Genomic DNA, 22,871 nt, shown 5'->3' on the forward strand with positions numbered 1-22,871 from the left:
AAAGTTTTACTTTATTGTTTCGGTCATCTTATGACTGAACTCGCAGCTCAGCATCACCAGTACCTACTGTACTGTTTTGGCAACAAAACCTCAAGGGGCCCTTTTGAGACTCCCGTTGAGATAGGAATGAGAGTGAAATTGGCGCAAGAATCCACTCCGTTTATGCAGGCTGAAGTAGGAATCCCAGAAGGATTTGTTGCACATCTATGGATGCCAGTACAAGAAAGACTTCCTGTTATTGTTTGATTAAAAATGCCAATTTCCTTCTTACGCGCTGATCCTTAAGCCACTGTGTCTGCATGCTTGTCCCAGAGCCGAGCACCCATATCAGCCAAGCTGGTGGCAAACATGTTGTCTGTTGCCGGCGCCGACCACATCATCACAATGGACCTTCACGCCTCACAAATTCAGGTGAGCGCAGAGTTGTTCTCCCAAATGATACCGTATTGTTGTGAGGCGATTCCTACATCGCAATAAGTTTACTTTCATAAGTATTCAAGGTCTAGGGTCATTGTAGGTTTCCTTGTTGCCATCACTGCTACCCTTCTGTAGTGACAACACACACATGCAAAATAAACTTGTGGAGTTATTTCTTGGGATACTCACTGAGCTAAAGTCACAATGTTTGATAACAAGGTCTGGCTGTCATTATAAATATATTTTTCTCAACATTCGTTTCAACTGAACCCATAACATTAACCCTCGGAACAATGGCTGACTTTTTTTTGTCCTTTCAGAAAATCTTTGCTGTCTTTTTGCCATAGTTTTTGTTGATACTCCATTATGCATGTTATTTTTTGTGTGTTAGACTTTAAAATGTCAATGATTCAGAGGAGCAATGATACATCGACAATAAAATTAAATTTTATTGCCGGCAATAGTCGGTGACGCCATATCTTGTGTTTTTCCGGACGAAACCGAGTCAGCGTGACAACACAGGTGAAAACATTTTAAGTCAGGGAACATTTCACCCCAATCTTGTTAATGATGTGAATACTGTGCTCGTTTTGCAAAGCAGACTCTGGTTTTTTTGGCAGTACATCTGTGATACTGGAACATTTAAAGGCCTACTGAAACCCACTACTACCGACCACGCAGTCTGATAGTTTATACATCAATGATGAAATATTAACATTACAACACATGCCAATACGGCCTTTTTAGTTTACTAAATTGCAATTTTAAATTTCCCGGGAGTTTCTTGTTGAAAACCTTGCGGAATGATGACGTGTACGCGTGACGTCTACGGAGTGTTAGGAAATATTAGCGCTGCGCACACACACAGCTAAAAGTCGTCTGCTTTAACCGCATAATTACACAATATTTTGGACATCTGTGTTGCTGAATCTTTTGCAATTTGTTCAATTAATAATGGAGAAGTCAAAGTAGAAAGATGGAGTTGGGAAGCTTTAGCCTTTAGCCACAGAAACACAAGGTGATTCCTTGTTTAAAATTCCCGGAGGTGAAACTTTACTATGGATCAGAGCGGTCAAGCGAACATGGATCCCGACCAATTGTCAACCAGCAGTTTTCGGTGAGAAAATTGTGGTAAAAAGTCGTCACTTACCAGAGATCAGCTGAGCTTGTGCCGTCCATACAGCTGTCGTCAACTTCCATCAGACACTGGCGTCAACACACCCGTGGATACACCCTTCCGACTATCAGGTAATATTAAACTCACTAAAACACTAGCAACACAATAGAAAGATAAGGGATTTCCCAGAATTATCCTAGTAAATGTGTCTAAAAAAATCTGAATCCGTCCCAATGCAATCGCTTTTTTTTTTTCCTGATTTTATTTTATTTTTTTCTAGTCCGTCGCTATCAATATCCTCAAACACGAATTTTTCATCCTCGCTCAAAATCCTTTCAGCAATAATATGGCAATATGGCGAAATGATCAAGTATGATACATAGAATGGACCTGCTATCCCCGTTAAAATAAGAAAATCTAATTTCAGTAGACCTTCAAACTAAGGCTGGGCGATATATCAATATACGCGATACATCGCGGGTTTGTCTTTATGCGATATAGAAAATTACTATATCGTGATATTTGAGTATACGTTCTCACGCAGTTGCTTTTAGCTGCGGGCATTAAACTGCATGTGTCTCTCCCTCTTTCTTGTCTCTCCTTCTCACAGAGACTTAAAACTAGCGCACCTTCTTACATACGTCACACGTGCAACGTCACATGCCCTTCCCGAGCATAGAGGTAGCAGCATGGGTAACGTTAGCTGTGATGCTAGCGAAGCCGTGCGAGTGGTAATACGAGAGACAGAAGGTGCGAATCTGGTAACAAATGAAGGAATAATTAATTCCCAAGAAAAACAGCTGGGGGTTCATCATCTGGCGGTGGTTTGGCTTCAAGCGGGAAGATGTCGAATAGACAACTTTAATTTGTCAAGTGTGGGGCACAAGCGTTGCTACCAGAAGTAGCATTACTGCTAATATGTAGGGTTGGGTATCGTTTGAATTCGAACGATTCCGATTCCAATTCTTTGTTTCGATTCCGATTCCTGACGATTCTCGATTACGATTCTTCTTGTACCATGTCTGGATCAATGTGTTTGACAGTTAGTCCCTGGAAGGTGGTATGTTTTTGGGTTGAGAGTTTTCACCATATCCCTGCAAATATAAACAAACATGTAATGTTGCTGTTACGGTTTAGCCCAGTATCAATTAGCTTAGCTCTAACGTTATTGCTTAACTAACCTAAATGTTGGAGATTCCACCTCTGAAAAGGAATGCAGTCTTTTGACTATGTGTGCAGTGACCTTTCTGTGGCACTCTTCCGTCTGTGGCACCGACATCTTCCCCATTGCCGCTATGGTGAACGGAGTACGTTGAGCACATCGCGGAGCCTGGCTAGCAGGTTGTAAATTATCTATGAAAAAATATGTGGGCTAATTTGTTAGCTGCCTCAACATTGGCGCAAAACACATTATTTATTGCATATATATTGTTTTACTTACTGGATTCGGACTGCAGTGCAGTCACCAAGCTGCTGGGCGTCGGAGCCGGAGCCAGAGGAAGAGGCAGAGGAGGACGGTCGGCGCACTGCGTCGAAGACGGGACACGCATTTATTTGTACTCCATGAACTCGGAGGTGCGTCATCATGTTCGACATGCACCTTCCTAAGCACGAAACAGTCCTGTCGCACGTGTTACATTTCGCCGGTATTTTATTTTTTTTAGTAAAATAAAGCCACACTTTCGACCGTCGACGCCCGCTATCCATGCTTGACTGACTCGCTCGGCTACATAGGCTCGGCTATGCTAATACTTCCGGCGGTGGGCGCTTCTTCGTTGGTGTTCAGCGGCTTTTTTTTTCCGGTCGGCGGACTGGGTATCAAAACTAGGAATCGAAATATAAACTTTTGAACGACTGTGGGAGAATCGGAAAGTTAGTCCCGGTTCCAATCGATACTCGATACCCAACCCTACTAATATGTAGCATCATTTGAAAAGTCACCCGCTAATAACTGTTTAATAAATACAGTTTTGGTCAATTGACTTAGTTGTGATTTTCTTCTCTGCATGAAAGTTTAAAATGAGTATATAATAATGCAGTATGAAGAAGAATGTTTTAATGTAGACACATAGAATCATCATACTGCTGTGATTATATGTATCAAGTGTTAATTCAAGGCTAGGGCAAAATATCGAGATATACATTGTGTATCGCGATTTTGCCTAAAAATATCAAGATATTTAAAAAAGGCCATATCGCCCAGCCATAATTTAAACCAGAGGCATAATGTCGGACAGCTGGAAGATGCGATATCTACTTATTAAGATAGTTACCTTGCTAGCTAGCTAGCATGTGTGAGGCGAAGTTGTGTGAAAAATAATTATATACCTTTTAAAGATGGTGTTGGGACCAGTCGCAGAGGCTAAGTGCTCCCCCGTTTGGTTCTTTTTGTTGATATTAATGTTTGTTTCTGTACTTTCCCCAACAACTTAATGTTGGGCAAGGAATTGTCATAGCAGAGAAGATCTTCTAGAAGTCAGATTACGCGGTGAAAACACAGTCACAGCCGGGTTTCTCTGTGAGAGTAATATACTGGAGGAACTAGCCAGAAGCCCTGGCGCACCATGGTTCGCCATAAATGGGAAATGGGTTGTACTTGTATAGCGCTTTTGTACCTTTTTTTTTAAGGAACTCAAAGCACTTTGACACTATTTCCACATTCACCCATTCACACACTGATGGCGGGAGAGGCCATGCAAGGCGCTAACCAGGACCCATCAGGAGCAAGGGTGAAGTGTCTTGCTAAAGGACACAACAGACGTGACTAGGATGGTAGAAGGTTGGGATTAAACCAGTAACCCTCAGATTGCTGGCATGGCCACTCTACCAACTTCGCCACGCTGTCCCCAGAATCAAGCGGAGAGGACGGCGTAAAGAACGTAAACAAACAAGAGGCTGCAGAGTCTGCTTGCTAGCAAGGTTGAGGAAAGAAACAAACCACCGCTGAAGAGTATTTTTCTAACGAATGCAAGATCTCTGGCCAACAAGATGGAGGAATTGAGACTTCAGGTTGCTATCAACAATACTGTGAGGAATAACTACATCCTAATTGCCACAAAAACCTGCCTCCATTCATCCATTCAGGAGCTAATTATCGAGCTAGCGGGCCGCACTATCCATCGCCAGGACAGAACAAAGGAGGCCAAGGGGAAATTGCAAGGAGGCGGCCTCCCAATATACACTCACCTGGAGGGGGGGGGGCTACGCTCGGCTGCTCTTTGTGGACTTCAGCTCCTAATTTACTACCATCCTCCCGGATAGACTGGTACCCAAACTACTAGACCTGGGATTTCTGCACGCCACCTGCCTTTGCATCTCCAGAGGTGACGAGACCGCGTACAGTGATGAAGTGGAGCTGCTGTCAGGGCTTTGAAAAGCCAACAATTTGCAGCTGAACAAGATGAAAACTCAGGAGATGGTAGTAGACTTCAGATGGGAGTTGTTTTAAGACAGTCTCAGTCTTCAGATTCCTGACCGTCCATCTGGAGAACTAACACCACGGCAATTATTAAGAAAGCACAACAATGTCTCTACATCCTTTGAATACTCAAAAACTACCATCTAAGACAGGATCTGCTTGTGTCCTAACTAGGGATGTCCCGATCAAGGTTTTTGCACTTCCGATCCGATACCGATACTGGCCTATCCGAGCATGTATTAAAGTTTAAGTTAGTTGTCAGATTCATGTTGAAAAGGGTTTTAGTACTCTTGATAACAACTAGCCAGCTGAATTAGGTGAGTTTGAATAATACACAATGGTTGGTATTCGAGAATAAACACAAAATATCAAAAATTATACATGACAAACAGAAATGGCATCATTAAACAGTATAAAGTGCAAATAATGCTGTAAACATTATTAAAAAAAGCAAAACACACAAACAACCTGAGTGGGATAAAATGTCTATAACTCAGCATCAATACTTGCTCTTGAACAAGTGTAAACTTAAAAAAATCAAAAAAAATCTACACACTCCTTTCATTTGTTTGCCCCAGTCAGGGGGGCGCAAACAATTGAAGTCCAAGCATAATGGGGAGATTTTTTCTAACAAAGAAGAGCATTTCAAGATGCTCAGGTGTCAGCCTGCTCCTGTGTTCTTTAATGATGAGTGCTAAAAAGCCTCTGTGTCTAGAGTAATTAAAATGTCTTACAACTTTACCACCACGCTTGACTTTATTGTGGCATGTTTTGCACTCCACTTCTTCATCTTTTTTGTTTTGTATGGTAAAATAATCCCACACAGCTGACATTTTTACAGTAACTTTTAATTCGCACGGCCGTCTTAACGGTTAGAACACAGACCTGTTGGTGTGCTGGAAAATGCGGAATGGAGTGTAGGGAGCAGCAGAAGAGTGGAATGTATTATTTAAATCGGTGCGTTGGAAAAGACAGACCAGATTTTTTTTAAACTGGATCTGGATCGGCATTTTTCCATGCCTTGCCGATACTTACTTTTTGGCAAATATCGGCGGCCGATCCGATCCAAATATCGGATCGGGACAACCCTAGTCCTAACGCTGATCCGTCTCAAACATTCTAACCTACTGCATCTGCTAGTGGTTCCTCAGCTGCATAGCCGCAGAGAGGAGAGCGCTCCAGACGGTCGTCAAAATGGCCCAAAAGATCAGGTGCCCTCTATTCTCCCTGGAAAATTTTTACCACTCACGCTGTCTTAAAAAGGCAGTCAAGATTTTTTCAGACCCATATCACCCTGGCAACAGACACCTCAGCACCATGCCCACTCAGACAAATGGATTCAAGTTCAGCTTCTACCCAAGGTCCATAAGTGCACTGAATGCTGCTAAGGTTTAAATATTAATAACTACCACTATCACTACTGTGCGCTACCAGAGGAGAGTGCAATTTTCGATCACCCCAGTGCAATATGTTTATCTTTCCCCACTTAGGTTTACTCCTGGTGCAATATGTGAATACTCGCGCAACATGTTTACATTTGTGCTTACCTTTGTGTGTATATAGATGTCTGGATTAGCTACTGGTTATTTTTATATTCCACAGTTATTCTCTAAATTCTATTAGTCTATATACTGTTTTAATTGGCAACACTAAATTGGCCCTAGTGTGTGAATGTGAGTGTGAATGTTGTCTATCTGTGTTGGCCCTGTGATGAGGTGGCGACTTGTCCAGAGTGTACACCACCTTCCGCTCGAATGCAGCTGAGATAGGCGACCCCGAAAGGGACAAGCGATAGAAAATGGATGGATGTTTTAATAGTGTTTTAGTCTTTATTACATGACGCGCCCAAGGTCTTTCATTTCCAAATTGTTTTACATGTACAGTGACAATAAAGTTAATTGATTCATTCATTTTAGTCATTTTAACCAAAGTGTGCCAGCTAAACTTTCAAACAAAGTACTTTTTTTATTTATCAGGAATTTCAGGTAAAAAGCAGTGACAATTTGCAATGCAAATTGGCAAAGGTCAATCACACACAACCATATTAGGTACAACGGTGCCGATCTAACTATCTATACCAGGGGTCGGGAACCTTTTTGGCTGAGAGAGCCATGAAATCCAAATATTTCACAATGTATTTCCGTGAGAGCCATATAACATTTTTCAACACTGAATACAACTCAATTTGTGCATTTTTAAGTATGACCAACATTTGTAGAGTATAATAAGTCTCTTATTCTTTTTAACAAAGTTTTATTATTATTTATTTATTTTTTTTAATGCCCACAAACAACACATTCAAAATGATTTTCTTTTAGTAGAAGAAACATGACTGTAGAAAAGAAGACTTGTTTCATGTACCTCAAGTAGAAATTGAAGGCACATGTGAAAGCAATATAAACAAAATAATATGGCAGAAACAAAATAACAAATAAACATGAACATTGTGCAAGATGGCACATAATGCACATAAGAGATAAACCAGTAAAAGAAATGTAAGAATTTTGCAAGATGGCACCTGATGGCCATAAGGCATAACTGACCTTTTTGGCCATATAGATATAAAATTGTGTTTAAACATGATCTATAGTCTTACATACGGGGCTGCACGAAATATGGCCAAAATAATAATCATGATTCTTTTTATCAAGATTGAAATCCCAACAATTCATTATGTTTGGTAAAACAGTGTTGAAGTGGGGAGTTAACTCGACGCCATCATTAAATTTGTAATGTATAATAAAAAAACTTGATAACGTTATTCATACAGTATATTAAAAGACAAATATTTGGGTTTTTGTTCATTATTAATATCAAAATGTCAGCTTTTTCCCATTATGTGATTCCTTTATCTCTGTTCTTCTATTTTATTAGCGGTATTTTTTTAAAGTTACGTACATTTACATGTACTTAATGTATGTTCATGCTGTATTGGGACAGATCCGTTAAGAGTTAAAGCCGAAGTATGTCTTATAGAAACTAAAAATACACCATAAAACATTAATAAAATTAATGTTTTTTAAAATAATAATTTTCTGAAATGAAAAAAAACAAAAGTAATGTAAAAAAAATTGATATTTAATTTTTATATTAATATAAAACAAAGCAGCTCGGCTAAGGAAGATAAATTCTCATAAACAAGCTTTGTCTTCTAACACCATGTGGTTCATTGTAGGGGTGTAAGGGTACGTGTATTTGTATTGAACTGTTTCTGTACGGGGGTTTCGGTTCGATTCGGAGGTGTACCCAACGAGTTTCCACACAGACATATTAAGTAGCGCACCGCAGGTTGTGTAAACAATGCAGAGCGAGGCACAACACACGGCAGGCTAGCAGCGACCGGGCTAGGACAACATGCGAAAGGCACAGCTGGAAGACCCTTCTGTCTCGTTAACATCTCCCGTTTTGGGAACACTTTGGCTGCGCGGTGCAATACAACAATGGAGGACGGAGGTTTGCCGACATTGTTCAGCAGCAGTAGGGTTTGCTTCTGCCAACACGTCAAACATGCTAACTCCTTTGAAGCAACACCACTGCATTTAAGCAAGCTCTCCTCGGCGAGTCAGGCAGGGCTGAAGCAATACAAATGTTTTTATAGCAGCAGATTTAAGACCATCCATCCATTCCGTTCGGGGTCGCAGAGGGTTGCTGTATTGCATTAAAAACTAGATTTTGACCCACTTCTATGGTGGAAGAACAATAAGCCCATATATCCTCTTATTGCCAAGTTAGCCAAAACCTATTGGGGTGTTTGCATTCAGTGGTCAATTGTATGGAATATGTACTGTACGGTGCAATCTACTAATAAAAGTCTCAATCAATCAAAAAAAGCACTTGATATGTAGAAAGGTTTTGTTAAGAAACCATTCTGAGCCTTATCTCATTTATTTTTTATTTTATATATGTTGACCACATTAACCTTGGCAATGGACCCTGTGTGTATATGTATGTTATGCCATTGTTTACAAATTTGGTAAATAAATAACCAAAACATTTATATATTGTTGTTTTCTTACTGTACCGAAAATGAACCGAATCGTGACCTCTAAACCGAGGTATGTACCGAACCGAAATTTTTGTTTACCGTTACACCCCTAGTTCATTGCAACATTTTGGCCCCAAAAAATAAACGGGAGTAATACCTCACACATCTAATACACAATCTTTGTGCCTCTCTAACAATTCGCATGTTGACACATCACAGCCTGCGTTACATTCGATGAGAAAACCATTTAGTTAGTGTTGATGTTATTGGAACACTGACAAAGTTAGCATTGAACTAAAAGATGAGTGACCATCCCAGTTTACAAACAGCAAGACTTTATAAACAAGTTGTGGCAGCGTTTGCACATAGTTTGTTGCATGTTTCCTCACGTCGTTAACTCTGTCACAGTAGCTGACTGAAGGATGCTTTGTTGGGGAAATAAAAGCAATATCACATTTCTTCTCCTCCACAGTATACTTTTAGTTTGGAACAAATGTGTCTGTGTCCAATATTGTCCACACCTGTCGCCATCTGATAACAGCAGTGTGTTCCTAAACGCACGCCGAAACTCTACGGAAGGGAAGCAAGGGAAAAAAATAGAAAACAAAGCAATGGGCTCAGTTTACTCGGAGAGAAAATCTCCATAGCAAAGTCTGTTTAGTTGCTATCCGCCATGTTTTCTCAAGCCAAACTGACCTAGGAAAAAAGCAGTGTTGCATAAAATGCATTAATAAATGACGGTTTTTCGAGGATAAAAAATTTGAACAATATTACTAACCGTCTAAAATTTAACCGTGGTTTATCATTATACAGTTTACTGTTACATCCGTACTTACAGCACAATTAGGTCAACATCGACTTAAAGGCCTACTGAAATGAGATTTTCTTATTTAAACGGGGATAGCAGGTCCATTCTATATGTAATACTTGATATTTCGCGATATTGCCATATTTTTGCTGAAAGGATTTAGTAGAGAACATCGACGACAAAGTTCGCAACTTTAGGTCGCTAATAAAAAAGCCTTGCCTGTACCGGAAGTAGAAGACGATGTGCGCGTGACGTCACGGGTTGTAGGGCTCCTCACATCCTCACATTGTTTTTAATGTGAGCCTCCAGCAGCAAGAGCTATTCCCACCCGAGAAAGCGACAATTTCCCTATTAATTTGAGCGGGGATGAAAGATTTGTGAATGAGGATATTGAGAGTAAAGGACTAAAGGTGAATGCAGATGTTATTACACACAATCACTATGACAATTCTGGAAAATCCCTTATCTGCCCATTGAGTTGGTGTTTTAGTGAGATTTAATAGTACCTAAGTCGGAGGGGTGTAGCCATGGGTACGTGTGTTGACTCAGTGTCTCTAAGGCAAGTCACGCTGCTGGAAGCTCCGCTGATGTCGCCGCGTGTCGCCGGTAAGGGCAGACTTATTAACACAATTTTCTCACCGAAAACTGCTGGTTGACATTTGGTCGGGATCCATGTTCGCTTGACCGCTCTGATCCACAGTAAAGCTTCTCCTTCAAGAATTTTAAACAAGGAAACACCGACTGTGTTTGTGTGGCTAAAGGCTAAAAGCTCGCACCTCCATCTTTCTACTTTGACTTCTCCATTATTGAACAAATTGCAAAAGATTCAGCAACACAGATGTCCAGAATAATGTTTAATTATGCGGTTAAAGCAGACTACTTATAGCTTGGATCAGGCTGGAAAATAATGTCCACTACAACCCGAGACGTCAAACGCACGCGTCATCTTACGAGTCTTCATACCGCAACGTTTTCAACACGACACTACGCGGGAAATTTACATTTGCAATTTAGTAAACTAAAAAAGCCGTATTGGCATGTGTTGCAATGTTAATATTTCATCATTGATATGTAAACTATCAGACTGCGTGGTCGATAGTAGTGGGTTTCAGTAGGCCTTTAAGCAGGCACTTTTTAGTCATAAGATCCGGGACTTGATGACAAGGTGGACTTTTGCACAAGTTCTGCTGTATGCACGTTAACTGAAACTGATTCTGTAATAATCAAAACATACCACAAATGACACTGTTTTTGTCCTTAAAGGGCTTTTTCGACATTGCTGTGGACAATCTCTATGCGGAGCCTGCTGTCCTGCAGTGGATCCGGGAAAATATCCCCGAGTGGAAAAATTGCATCATTGTGTCTCCTGACGCTGGCGGTGCAAAACGGTAAAAATTGCCATTGTTTCTGAGGCTAAACCGTCGGGACGGGGGGCCAGGAGATGTGACGCTCGCCTCATTTGTGCAGTGTGACGTCTATCGCCGACCGATTGAACGTGGACTTTGCCCTCATCCACAAAGAGAGGAAGAAAGCAAATGAAGTGGACCGCATGGTGCTGGTGGGCGACGTCAAGGACCGTGTGGCGATCCTGGTCGATGACATGGCCGACACCTGCGGTACCATCTGCCACGCTGCTGACAAGTCGGTATCACACTTGCTTTTCACTGATTATTTCCTTTATGAAAAGTATTTGGACATTCCTTCTTCGCTCTATAGGTTGATTGATGCTGGCGCCGTAAAAGTCTACGCCATCCTTACACATGGCATCTTCTCTGGGCCCGCCATCTCGCGTATCAACAACGCGCCGTTTGAGGCAGTGGTGGTGACCAACACGATCCCGCAAGAAGAGAAGATGAAGGCGTGCCCAAAAATACAGGTGTGTACCGACCGTCAACGTTGGCAGGTAAAGCCTTAATGAAAATGTTTTAACTAACATTATCAACAATACATTATTGTCCATTAAAATAAGTAATAGATGTATGTTTTGTATAATTTTCTTCATTAAAAATACATTTCCAATAACAATACTATAGTTAGACAATACTGCAAATGTTGGTATCAATACAAAACCAAATAAATACAAGACCAATATAGCTTTTACTTGAAAATGTTCAACATCATTGAATGATTTTGTGATTTAGCTATTAATTTAACAGTTCATATCAGGGTTGTCACGATACCAATAATTTGGCACCGGTATTTAAATGAGCGCCCCCCGCGACCCCGAAAGGGAATAAGCGGTAGAAAATGGATGGATCAATATAGGTTGACTGGCAACACTAAATTGGCCCTAGTGTGTGAATGTGAGTGTGAATGTTGTCTGTCTATCTGTGTTGGCCCTGCGATGAGGTGGCGACTTGTCCAGGGTGTACGCCGCCTTCCGCCCGATTGTAGCTGAGATAGGCGCCAGCGCCCCCCGTTACCCCAAAAAGGGAATAAGCGGTAGAAAATGGATGGATGGATGGATTTTTCCGAATAAAGGGAAGTAGGAAAAATGTCAATATTGCCTTTATTTAAACAGAAAAATCTTCCAATACATTAAAGATATTTTTCCGATTGCACCCAAAGAACAATTTTACAAGGTTAAAATATAAATTAAAGGTCATTAAACACAATGAGCTTTTCTTCTTGCCCTCAAATAACAATTTACAATTTTCCATGTTACACATAGTCTGCTTTATTGGCATTATAGTAAATGCTTCATGATTTATGGTTGCCACTTCTGGTCTGTGCTTTAAGAGAAATACAATTTTGAGTAAGTACTAATACAAAACTATGGATAAATGTACACAGATAAGCCGTGTAGCAGGTAAAACACACATTGTTAAAGGTAAAACACAATTTTAGGAATTTGTTACTAAATGTAGTCATTTCACTTGCATTAGATGACGCTAAATGGGCAGTTTTAACTGTTAATATTTGGTATCTACATGTGCACAACAGGATCTGGTTAACTCATGAGAGTACATACAGTATTTGCGTTTGCAAGAATGGCAACGTATTGGCTGAGTGACGTCAGTGAGTGGGTGAGTAAAGGGAAAGGAGAAGGAGCCTGTGCACTGCGCAATAGAAAGATGAACGGGTCCGGTTGTGTCCTGCTAAACTAATAATAAAGCAAGCAAATTGTCAAAAATCGAAGGGCCTCGTCATTCTGACCCGAAAGCGCAGTTTAGCAGACCCATTGGTAAAGGGTGTTACCCCCGACGAAAACATCGACCCTGAAGGGAAAGTCTGCCCCTGTGCTCTCCGACTACCATCTGCACCGGAGCCGAACAGCAGGCCAGGTGTAACAACTACATTACTACCTGTTACTCTTCATAACTCCTTGTGCATGTCTGAAGGATTATCCCTAAGTTTGAAGCAAGGGTGGTGATACTAATCGCCACATTTGGCGAGGCGTGTTTTAAAGCAACACTTGCAACGCTGTGCCTCCCTGTTTAAAGTGCCACCTTTTATCGTTAGTTTTGAAGCCCAAATACCTCCATATTGCTCTCTTTATTTACCAGTGCAATTTACGTTTTTTTGCCATTCTTCCCCACCAAGACGTTATTGCTTGTATGCACTTTGTATGTTTTGGCACACTCAACGTCATGCGCCTCAGCTCTCTCGTCACTACCGCACAGCGGCATTCGGATGAAAGAACGGTACTGGTGTTGTTCAAGGGCAGTATAGTACTGATTTCAATTCATTAGTATTGCAGTAATTTATTAGTGCCAATATACCATAAATCCCTAGTACATTTTTACAACAATATAAGACAATGTAACAATATCAATAACCTATTACAATTATTCCCTTTTTATTAGACACAATTGTTTGCGCAAATAAAGTGAAGTGAAGTGAACTATATTTATATAGCGCTTTTCTCTAGTGACTCAAAGCGCTTTACATAGTGACATCCAATATCTAAGTCACATTTAAACCAGTGTGGGTGGTACTGGGAGCAGGTGGGTAAAGTGTCTTGCCCAAGGACACAACGGCAGTGACTAGGATGGCGGAAGCGGGAATCGAACCTGCAACCCTCAAATTGCTGGCACAGCCACTCTACCAACCGAGCTATGCCGCCCCACTTGCATTAGATGACGCTAATTGGGCAGTTTTAACTGTCAATGCAGTCCTCCCTCACCTCATCGCACTTCGAAGAATGCTGCTTCATTTTTTTTCCCAACTTTATTTTATACAGCATGTGTATTTTTGGCATAAATTAATAATTTTCAAAGCATAGAAATGGCTGCATGCACAAAATCATAATCATATGCTTTACTGCTCGTTAGTTTTACCATATCTGAGTTATTGTGTAAAAATATGGGGAAATAACTATAAAAGTACACTTTGTCACAAAAAAGGTCAGTTAGAATAATACATAATTTTGGATATAAAGAACATACCAACACTTTATCTATTAAATCCAAAATATTGAAATTCAATGATTTGGTAAATTTGTAAAAGGCTAAAATTATGTTCAAAGCAAACTATTATCTGCTAGCCAAAAATGTACAACAATTCTTCTCAAAAAAAAGGAGAAGTCTAACCTTAGGAAAAAAATTAAAACATTTATTTACACGTTCAACACTTAAAACCTTTAGCATATCAGTATGTGGAATTAAATTATGGAACGACTGAAGCAAAGAAATCAAACAATGTACTACTATGATCCACTTTAAGACCCTTATGAAGAAAACTGCAAATGACAGTCGAAACATGTCAGGTAAAAATTCCATCTAATATAGCGCAAATATGGTCTGATTACAAAAAAATTTGAAAAAGTAAATTTAAGAAACTGTTCAAACGACAAGTGTTCACAAAGTAAAAAGAAGGATTATGATTGATATCTTGAACTTATTGAAAATGATTTATCATTTATTTCATTAAGTGAATCATAACTGAAATAACTATTTATGAAAATAACTGTTGTATTTGGAGTGATGTGTGCACCTGTGAATGTGAGTGTTGTCTGTCTGTGTTGGCTCTGCCATGAGGTGGCCACTCGTCCAGGGTGTACCCTGCCTTCCGCCTGAGTGCAGCTGGGATAGGCTCCAGCACCCCCCGCGACCCTGAGAGGGACAAGTGGTAGAAGATTAATGGACGGATTACTAACATCCGTGTTAGTAATTGTTCTAAGGTGGACAGGGGTAGGATTAAATTAGATTCTTCCCACTCATTTTCGGACATGTAACAAAACAAAAAAGTACAAAATGTGATGTATCATATTGAAAATTTAATTCATGTTCAAAATTAACCTTAACTTTAAACTTTAGTATCAATTCATGACTGATACTACCATTGTTTTCAAAACTCTTTGAAATGATCCAATCTCCCCCTATCAACTACAGGGCAGAAACCAGAGTGCAAATCCTTCACGTTAGGTTGCATAGTTGTTTTTATTTTTTAATAAATACCATATATTTATATAGCATGCATATTGTATTTCATGCAAGTAAGTGCTATCACCATTTTTATTAAAGGCCTATTGAAATGAAATGTTCTTATTTCAAACGGGGATAGCAGGTCCATTCTATGTGTCATACTTGATCATTTTGCAATATTGCCATATTTTTGCTGAAAGGATTTAGTAGAGAACATCGACGATAAAGTTCACAACTTTTGGTCGCTAATAAAAAGTAGCAGACGATGTGCGCCTGACGTCACTGGTTGTAGGGCTCCTCACATCCTCACAGTGTTTACAATCATAGCCACCAGCAGCGAGAGCGATTCGGACCGAGAAAGCGACAACTTCCCCATTAATTTGAGCGAGGATGAAAGATTCGTGGATGAGGATAGTGACAGTGAAGGGCAGTAGGAGCGATCCAGATGTAATTAGACACATTTACTAGGATAATTCTGGAAAATACCTTATCTTCTTATTGTGTTACTAGTGTTTTAGTGAGATTATATGGGGGGGGGGGGTGACTGCCAGTGTCTCCAAGGGAAGCCATGGAGGAGCCAAGAAAGTCGCAGCTGCCTCTTTGACAGCTGCAGGAGGAACGACGCAAGCGTTCATGTTTACGGTAAGAGCCGACTTATTACCACAATTTTCTCACCGAAACCTGCCGGTTGACATGTGGTAGAGAACCATGTTCACTTGACCGCTCTGTTCCATATTAAAGCTTCACAACAAACAAAAAAACACCGGCTGTGTTTGTGCTGTAGTCCCCATTATTAATTGAACAAATTGCAAAAGATTCAGCAACACAGAAGTCCAGAATACTGTGTAATTATGCGATAAAAACAGACTACTTTTAGCCGTGATCGGTGCTGGGAGAACATGTCCGCTACCACGGGTGACGTCACGCGCACGAGTCATCATTCCGCGACGTTTTCAACAGGATACCTCGTGGGAAATTTAAAATTGCAATTCAGTAAACTGAACCGGCCATATTGGCATGTGTTGCAATGTTAATATTTCATCATTGATATATAAACTATCAGACTGCGTGGTGGGTAGTAGTGGGTTTCAGTAGGCCTTTAAATGGACAACGTACTCTAGTACTCGATCATAAAAAAATTAACCTCGCCACACATCATGTCTATTGACATGCACACAAACTGAGTCTTCATGTGCTGACAATGCATTGTTTACAATTCTAGTGTTACTTGTCCCACTTTCTAGGTGATTGACATTTCCATGATCCTCGCAGAGGCGATCAGGAGAACCCACAACGGTGAATCTGTGTCCTACCTCTTTAGCCATGTCCCCTTATAAAGTCAACTTGCGGAGGGGGGGCCTTGGCTGCTGGCGCCACACTTCTTCTTGAAGAGTTCCAAAGTTTGACCTACGAGATGTTCTATGAATGTTTTCTCTCAGGAGATGAGGTGAAACATCACTCTCTCTCTTTTTTTCCCCCCCATTCACCTTTTTCGCCATGATGTTCCCTGTCATGTATTGTACCTCACTCTCTATGAAGCATTCCTTTTATGCCACATGATTGGAAACATTTTGGCGCTTTTTTCTTAATAAAAAAAATAGATCGCTAACACCCCGCAAATCCCCAAATCACCTCAACTGCTGCTACAAACCTCCAAGCCCCACCATAGACGGGTTGTTCGGTGTGTTAAAAAAATGCTCCAAAAGGTCATGGAATCTAATTGAATCCACAGTTTTGTGATCGTGTTGATTAAAACCTTGTCACAATTCGAGTTGTGACACCTTAGTTTTTTTTAGCAGTAATGGGTCACTTTTTTTATATTTAAACAAATCAAGCAGTTTCTTTTGACAATAAATCTTTGACAATTGCTTTTAAACAGTCTTGTGCGCCTTGGTTTGTCTCGGTCAGGCGGGTGCAAGTGTTAAAAGTTGACAGGAATCTTTTAAAGGCGTGCCAAATTACAAGACCCTATAGCAAGGGTGTCAACACCCTTTCATTGAGTGCCACATGGCAGATATGGTTGCGCTCTGGGGGCCGCTTGTTACAAAGAATAAATATGAATTTTAATGTATAACCTCATATTACACAATTCCTTTATGCGTTTTATTAGTACTTTTTTTTTTTTTTAATGTATACCATGCTTTTATTTAAAAATCACAAGTCAGGGGAACAAGTATGGCTGGGCGATATGGACGAAAAAGTATATCTCGATATTTTTACTTAAACTCCATATTCAATATACTTTTCGGTGAAAGTCTACATTATACAAATATTAATTTTTGAGCGATATTCAGTGAAATTGAAGTGAATGACAACTGTACTGTAAACAGTCAGTGGCACTTTTATTATCCCAGTTAGTCAAGATGGGTATTAACAGAACAGAATTACATAACATAAATAAAATACACAAATATTATTTCTATGTACAATAAATCACATAGCTGTGCACATAATAAAAAATGTATTAAACTCGGGAAAAACAAAATACATTTGCAGGCAGGCACTTTGTGACTTCTCTTCCTGGTTTGATGACCCGCCCTATTTTGCCTTTGATTGGCCTAATCTCAACCAATCGTGACTCAGCATATTAAACAACCAACCAATCATCAATCAATCAATGTTTATTTATATAGCCCTTAATCACAAGTGTCTCAAAGGGCTGCACAAGCCACATAGATGTTCTTATACGTGCAAGCACGTCTTGGAAGGAGGAAGGGGTGGGGTTTAGTAGCCCATGGAGGGGTGCGGGGTAGAACAAGGAACACAAGAAATAAGCGGCGTTTGGTCATTTTAACGTGAAATAAATGTTACGATATTTTATTAATTCATATATTTGTTTAGATACATATCTTACAAACTCAATATATCGCCCAGCCCTAGGAACAAGCATTTAATTTCAACAAATATGAATTAGTTGATATGAACCTTTTCACCAAGGGCCACATTACTAAAAAGTTAAAAGTACGCAAAGGCCATTTTGACATTTTTTAGTTTGTAAAAACAAATGCTAAAAACAGGCAATGCAAGTTTATTTATAGAGCACAATTTATACACAAGGCAATTCAAAGTGCTGTACAGAAAATTACAAGAGGGTAAACATTACAAAAAAATATATAGTTTAATTAAAAACATATATGAAATTGTAAAACTACTATAATTCAAATCATTGAGTGTAGATAAAATATTTTCATTTATATGCACAAATATTAAATGTTTTCATCTGGATTTGAAAATTGTCAACATTAAGGCCTGTCCTCTTTAGGAATACTATTCAAGATCCGAGGAACAAAAAACTGAAACGCAGCGTTACCATGTTTGGGCCCCCACAGTAGACCACTCCCTCAGGTTCTCAGAGGCAGAGATGGTTTATATGTCTCTAACATTTCTTGGTCTTTGGCACAAGACCATGGAAAGACTTGTACACAAGAAGAGCTGTTTTAAAGTCTATTGTCTGAGCAACAGGAAGCCAGTGCAGTGACCTAAGCACTGGACTAATATAATCCTATTTCCTGGTTCTAGTCGGGGCTCGAGTAGCAGCATTCCGGATGTGCTGCAGCTGTTTTTACAGCTTTTTTTAGAGAGCCCAGTGAGAAGGGCACTCCAGTATTCTAAACTGCTGAAGACAAAGGCATGGATTAGTCTTTCTATGTTTGATTTAGACATTATTCCTCTGATTTAATCTTTTTCAGGTGGTGAAAAGCTCCCAATGTTTTTAGCTTAATTTGGCTGTGAATGTTTAAGTCAGAGTACTTTATTACTGACAGATTTCTAGCGTGATCATTATGTTTCAAAAAGAGGGTCACAAGGTGACTAATAATAGTTTCTATTCAAGCCGCTACCTATACACATTATTTAAAGACACAACTTTGTGTTGTAGGTGACAAAGTGTACTATTATAAATTGTTGTAGGGAAAACAAACAGTAAAGATGTAATGAGAACAATTTTAAAGTGTGATACTGGTAGCTAATAATACACTTTGTCACTTAACACAAAGCTGACCATAACTTTTGTCTTTAATATGTTATTACTTCTTTTTTTTAAAAAATGGCTCCACATACTTTGATTTTTCAGTATGCGATCTTGGTGGAAAAAGTTTGGACGCCCATTTATTTGTATCAAATTTTCATCTTTTTTTATTACATCACCAATTTTTGCTCTTTATTTTTTCTCCACATCCTTGTTTACATATACCTCAGACCAACACAACTCCAGATGCGAGCCGCAATTTGGACACCCCTGTGTTACCATACGTTTTTTTTTTTGCATGGTCAGAAATTCTCGTGTAAAATACATAATAAATTGCAATTTTCTGTCACAAATGATAGAACGACTTAAAAAAAAAACTGCTTTAGCCAGAAATTATTAAAACATTTGTTGCTCTGTTGTTAAGGTGGCCGCCTTAACAACAAAAGGCCAACACCCAAATTAATTTTTTATTATTATTTTTTTTTTTTAATCCTGTCCAGCTTCTCAGGCAAATCACATAGTTGATGTAGATGCCCATATCGACTGTTCTGATTTACTTTACAAAAGAGAAGTGTAGGATACTTCTCTTGTTGCCTTATTTGTATTTCACTTTATTAAATGTATTTTTATTATCATTTGCTGCTAAACTAAAGTCTTTACAAGCTGCTCCGCTTCGTACTGCCTCTGCCTCTGTCAGTACGTCTCTGCAGCACCCAGCATTTTCCCACCCACCGAACCATCTGATTGGTTACACACACAGCAATAACAGACAATCAGCAGTGCGTATTCAGAGCGGTAACAGAGAGGAGATACGGTGCGGGTTAGCAGAAAGGTGTTTAGCAGGTGAGCATAATGCAGCAGACTCTTCCCAAATTATAATTAAAAAACCCCCAGTCAACTACAGTCTGTAGTTTATGGCCCCCCCAGGCAGCGATGAGATGGAGACGTGATGGTGCCGACAGAACAAATTGCACTGTTCCTTACACCCAGCACCTTCCCCGTCCGTCCGCCTGTGGTTAAGATTGCTGACTTGGATTCAGAAGTACTGGGTTCGAACCCCACTCTAGTTGACAGCATTTTGTTCCACCTCATCATACTTTACTGAGCCAGGAGTCTTCGATGACATTTGTGTATGGAACACAATCTCTTCTTCACAAGACCCAGGATAGACCAGGGATTAAGACTGTAGACTCAGGTTGAAGGGTGCTAAGTATGAATCCTTGTTAGGTTGACATGTAATTTACAAAAACTGCCTGGAGGCTTCAAGTCAACTGTGTCACTTCTCCCATGTAATTTTAAAATAATTATTTAATAAACTATGTTTTAATCCAATTACAATTAACCCATTTTTTATAATTGTACCCAGGTGAGGTCATTGGTCAACGCTCTTTATTATTGACTTTATATTCCCGCCCACCTCAGGAATTAGACTAACTTGTACGCACGCACACATTCATTCTCACTCACTAGTAAGCCCTGAGGTGTCATCATTGACCATTTGACAATTTTTTCTGATTATTATTATGTTTAGTGTTGACTTATTTTTTCAACACTATGTTACTCAAACAACTAGCACATAACATTACTCTGAGTGGGGGAGAAGAAACACCCCACAATGTATGTCGTTCTGACACCATCCAGCCAAATGATTGATTCCATGTATGAGGTTTGAAATCAGTACCCTGTATTTGGAGCCCACAGTGTTGACCATTGAGGTATCCTGGGTCCCATTATGGGTTGTTTTTTGCTCATATACAAATGCAATCAGTGAACTATGATCAAGGCGAAACAACAAGATCTTCCAAATTATGGATTTGAACCCAGTAGTCCTTCGTGAGAGGCAGCAGTCTTAACCATCGAGTTATCCTGGGTCTTGTTAAGCCAAGATTTTGACGGTAATTTTATTCCACCTCTATCATACGTTACTGTGGCAGGAGTCCTCGGTTACATTTGTGTATGGAACACAATCTTGTCTTCACAAGACCCAGGATAGACCAGGGGTTAAGACCGCTGACTCGTAATGAGAGGTGCTGGGTCTGAACCACATTCTGGTTGATGTTTTTTTGTTCTACCTCATCATACTTTACTGAGTCAGGAGTCCTCGATTACATTTGTGTATGAGGGAAAAAAAATCATCCCTTCACAAGACCGATGATACCCCAGTGGTTAAGACCGTTGATTTGAATGAAAGGTACTAGGTTCAGACCCCACTCTGTTTGGCTGTATTTTGTTCCACCTCGTCATACTTCAGTGAGCCAGGGATCCTCGCTTACATTTGCGTATTTAAATAAATCTAGTCTTCACAAGACCCAGGATAGACCAGGGGTTAAGACGGTGCTTGGTTTGAACTCCACTGTGGTTGGCAGTATTTTTTTCCACTTCCATCACACTTTACTGAACCAGAAATCCTTGATTACATTTGTATACTATGAACATGACCCAGGATAGGCTAGAAGTGGTAATGGTAGTTTCCATCCGTAGCTCGCCGGCTGCGCCTTATCGCCACCTTGTGGTCATACCTGCAACAAGTTAATAGTTTTTTGATGTGTGATACATAACATGTGATGTATGATGTGCGATGTATGTGTGATACATGATGTACGATACATGATGTACGATACATGATGTACGATACATGATGTGTGATACATGATCTGTGATACATGATCTGTGATATATGATGTGTGATACATGATGTATGATACATGATGTGTGATACATGATGTGTGATATATGATGTGTGACATTTTATATGTGCCTTCCACTTTTTAAGGGACCAAAAGTAATTGGACAATTGGCTAATCAGCTGTTCCATGGCCAGGTGTGTGTTATTCCCTGTTTTTTTCCCCATTTATTTAATTTCCAAAGAGCAGAAAAAAGGCCTACATGTGGAGGTGTGGTCATCTCTCAATATGAAGTCCAAAGAGCTGTCACTATCAGTGAAGCAAGCCATCATTAGGCTGAAAAATCCAAACAAAGCCATCAGTGGGATCGCAAAAACATGAGGTGTGGCCAAATCAACTGTTCATCATCATCATTTCTTTTTATTCCTTTCATAAAAATGCATATATTACAAGCTATGTGCAGTTGACACTTTCATTGTTTTTTTTTTTGTTTCTTATACATTTCCATGATCAGAAAGGAGCAGATGGAAGAATACTGTTCTTATATTTTTCTGCCCCCTTTTTAACCCCAATCATTTTAAATGACTTTATAACTGTTCCCTCCACCAACACCCGAACTCAAACATACTTTCTAATTTTCATTTAAGCATTTTCACAATGACACGTCCGATCCAAATCAAAATTAAGTTTTGTCAAGACGTGGACTATGGTGTGGTTTGATTCCCCGTGGTTCAAATTAACTCGACCAGACATGGCGTGAAGGTAATGACATCTTTTATTCTTAACTCAAAAAAAAGGAACAAACAAAAAAGGCACTCAGCAGAGGTTCAAAACTTGGCTCTGAAAACAAAAATTCGCACAAAGGCAGAGCTATGGACAACAAAAACGAAAACACTTACTGTGACGTGAAAAGCATGAATCTATGGCAAGAAGTGAGCAATCAGGTATCAAGGGTGTGAAGGTGATGTCGCCAAGCTGACTGCCTGGCAACTACAGGCTTAAATAGTGCTGTGATTATTGACAGGTGCGTGAGTCCAAACAAATGAGCCAGGTGAAACTAATTGTCATGGCAACTAAAACGAACCAGGGTGCGCAAAAACAGGAACTAACGAAGTCAAAAACAGAACATGATCACAAAGACATGACAAGTTTGATATAATTCCAGTTGT

At 39.8% G+C, this 22,871-nt stretch overlaps 1 protein-coding gene across 1 annotated transcript in view; it reads left to right on the forward strand.

The window, feature by feature from the left end:
* The window catches only part of LOC133544023 (ribose-phosphate pyrophosphokinase 2), a 36,902-nt gene extending 19,915 nt beyond the window's left edge, over window positions 1–16,987 (forward strand). Inside the window, exons 3-7 of the mRNA XM_061889012.1 lie at window positions 313–411; window positions 11,009–11,133; window positions 11,213–11,386; window positions 11,462–11,621; window positions 16,356–16,987. Coding sequence (XP_061744996.1) covers window positions 313–411; window positions 11,009–11,133; window positions 11,213–11,386; window positions 11,462–11,621; window positions 16,356–16,448 — 651 coding nt within the window. The 3' untranslated portion in view covers window positions 16,449–16,987. The remainder of the gene's footprint in view (window positions 1–312; window positions 412–11,008; window positions 11,134–11,212; window positions 11,387–11,461; window positions 11,622–16,355) is intronic.
* Window positions 16,988–22,871: the final 5,884 nt, after the last annotated feature.

Source organism: Nerophis ophidion, linkage group LG27, assembly GCF_033978795.1.
Source record: "Nerophis ophidion isolate RoL-2023_Sa linkage group LG27, RoL_Noph_v1.0, whole genome shotgun sequence".
NCBI lineage: Eukaryota > Metazoa > Chordata > Actinopteri > Syngnathiformes > Syngnathidae > Nerophis > Nerophis ophidion.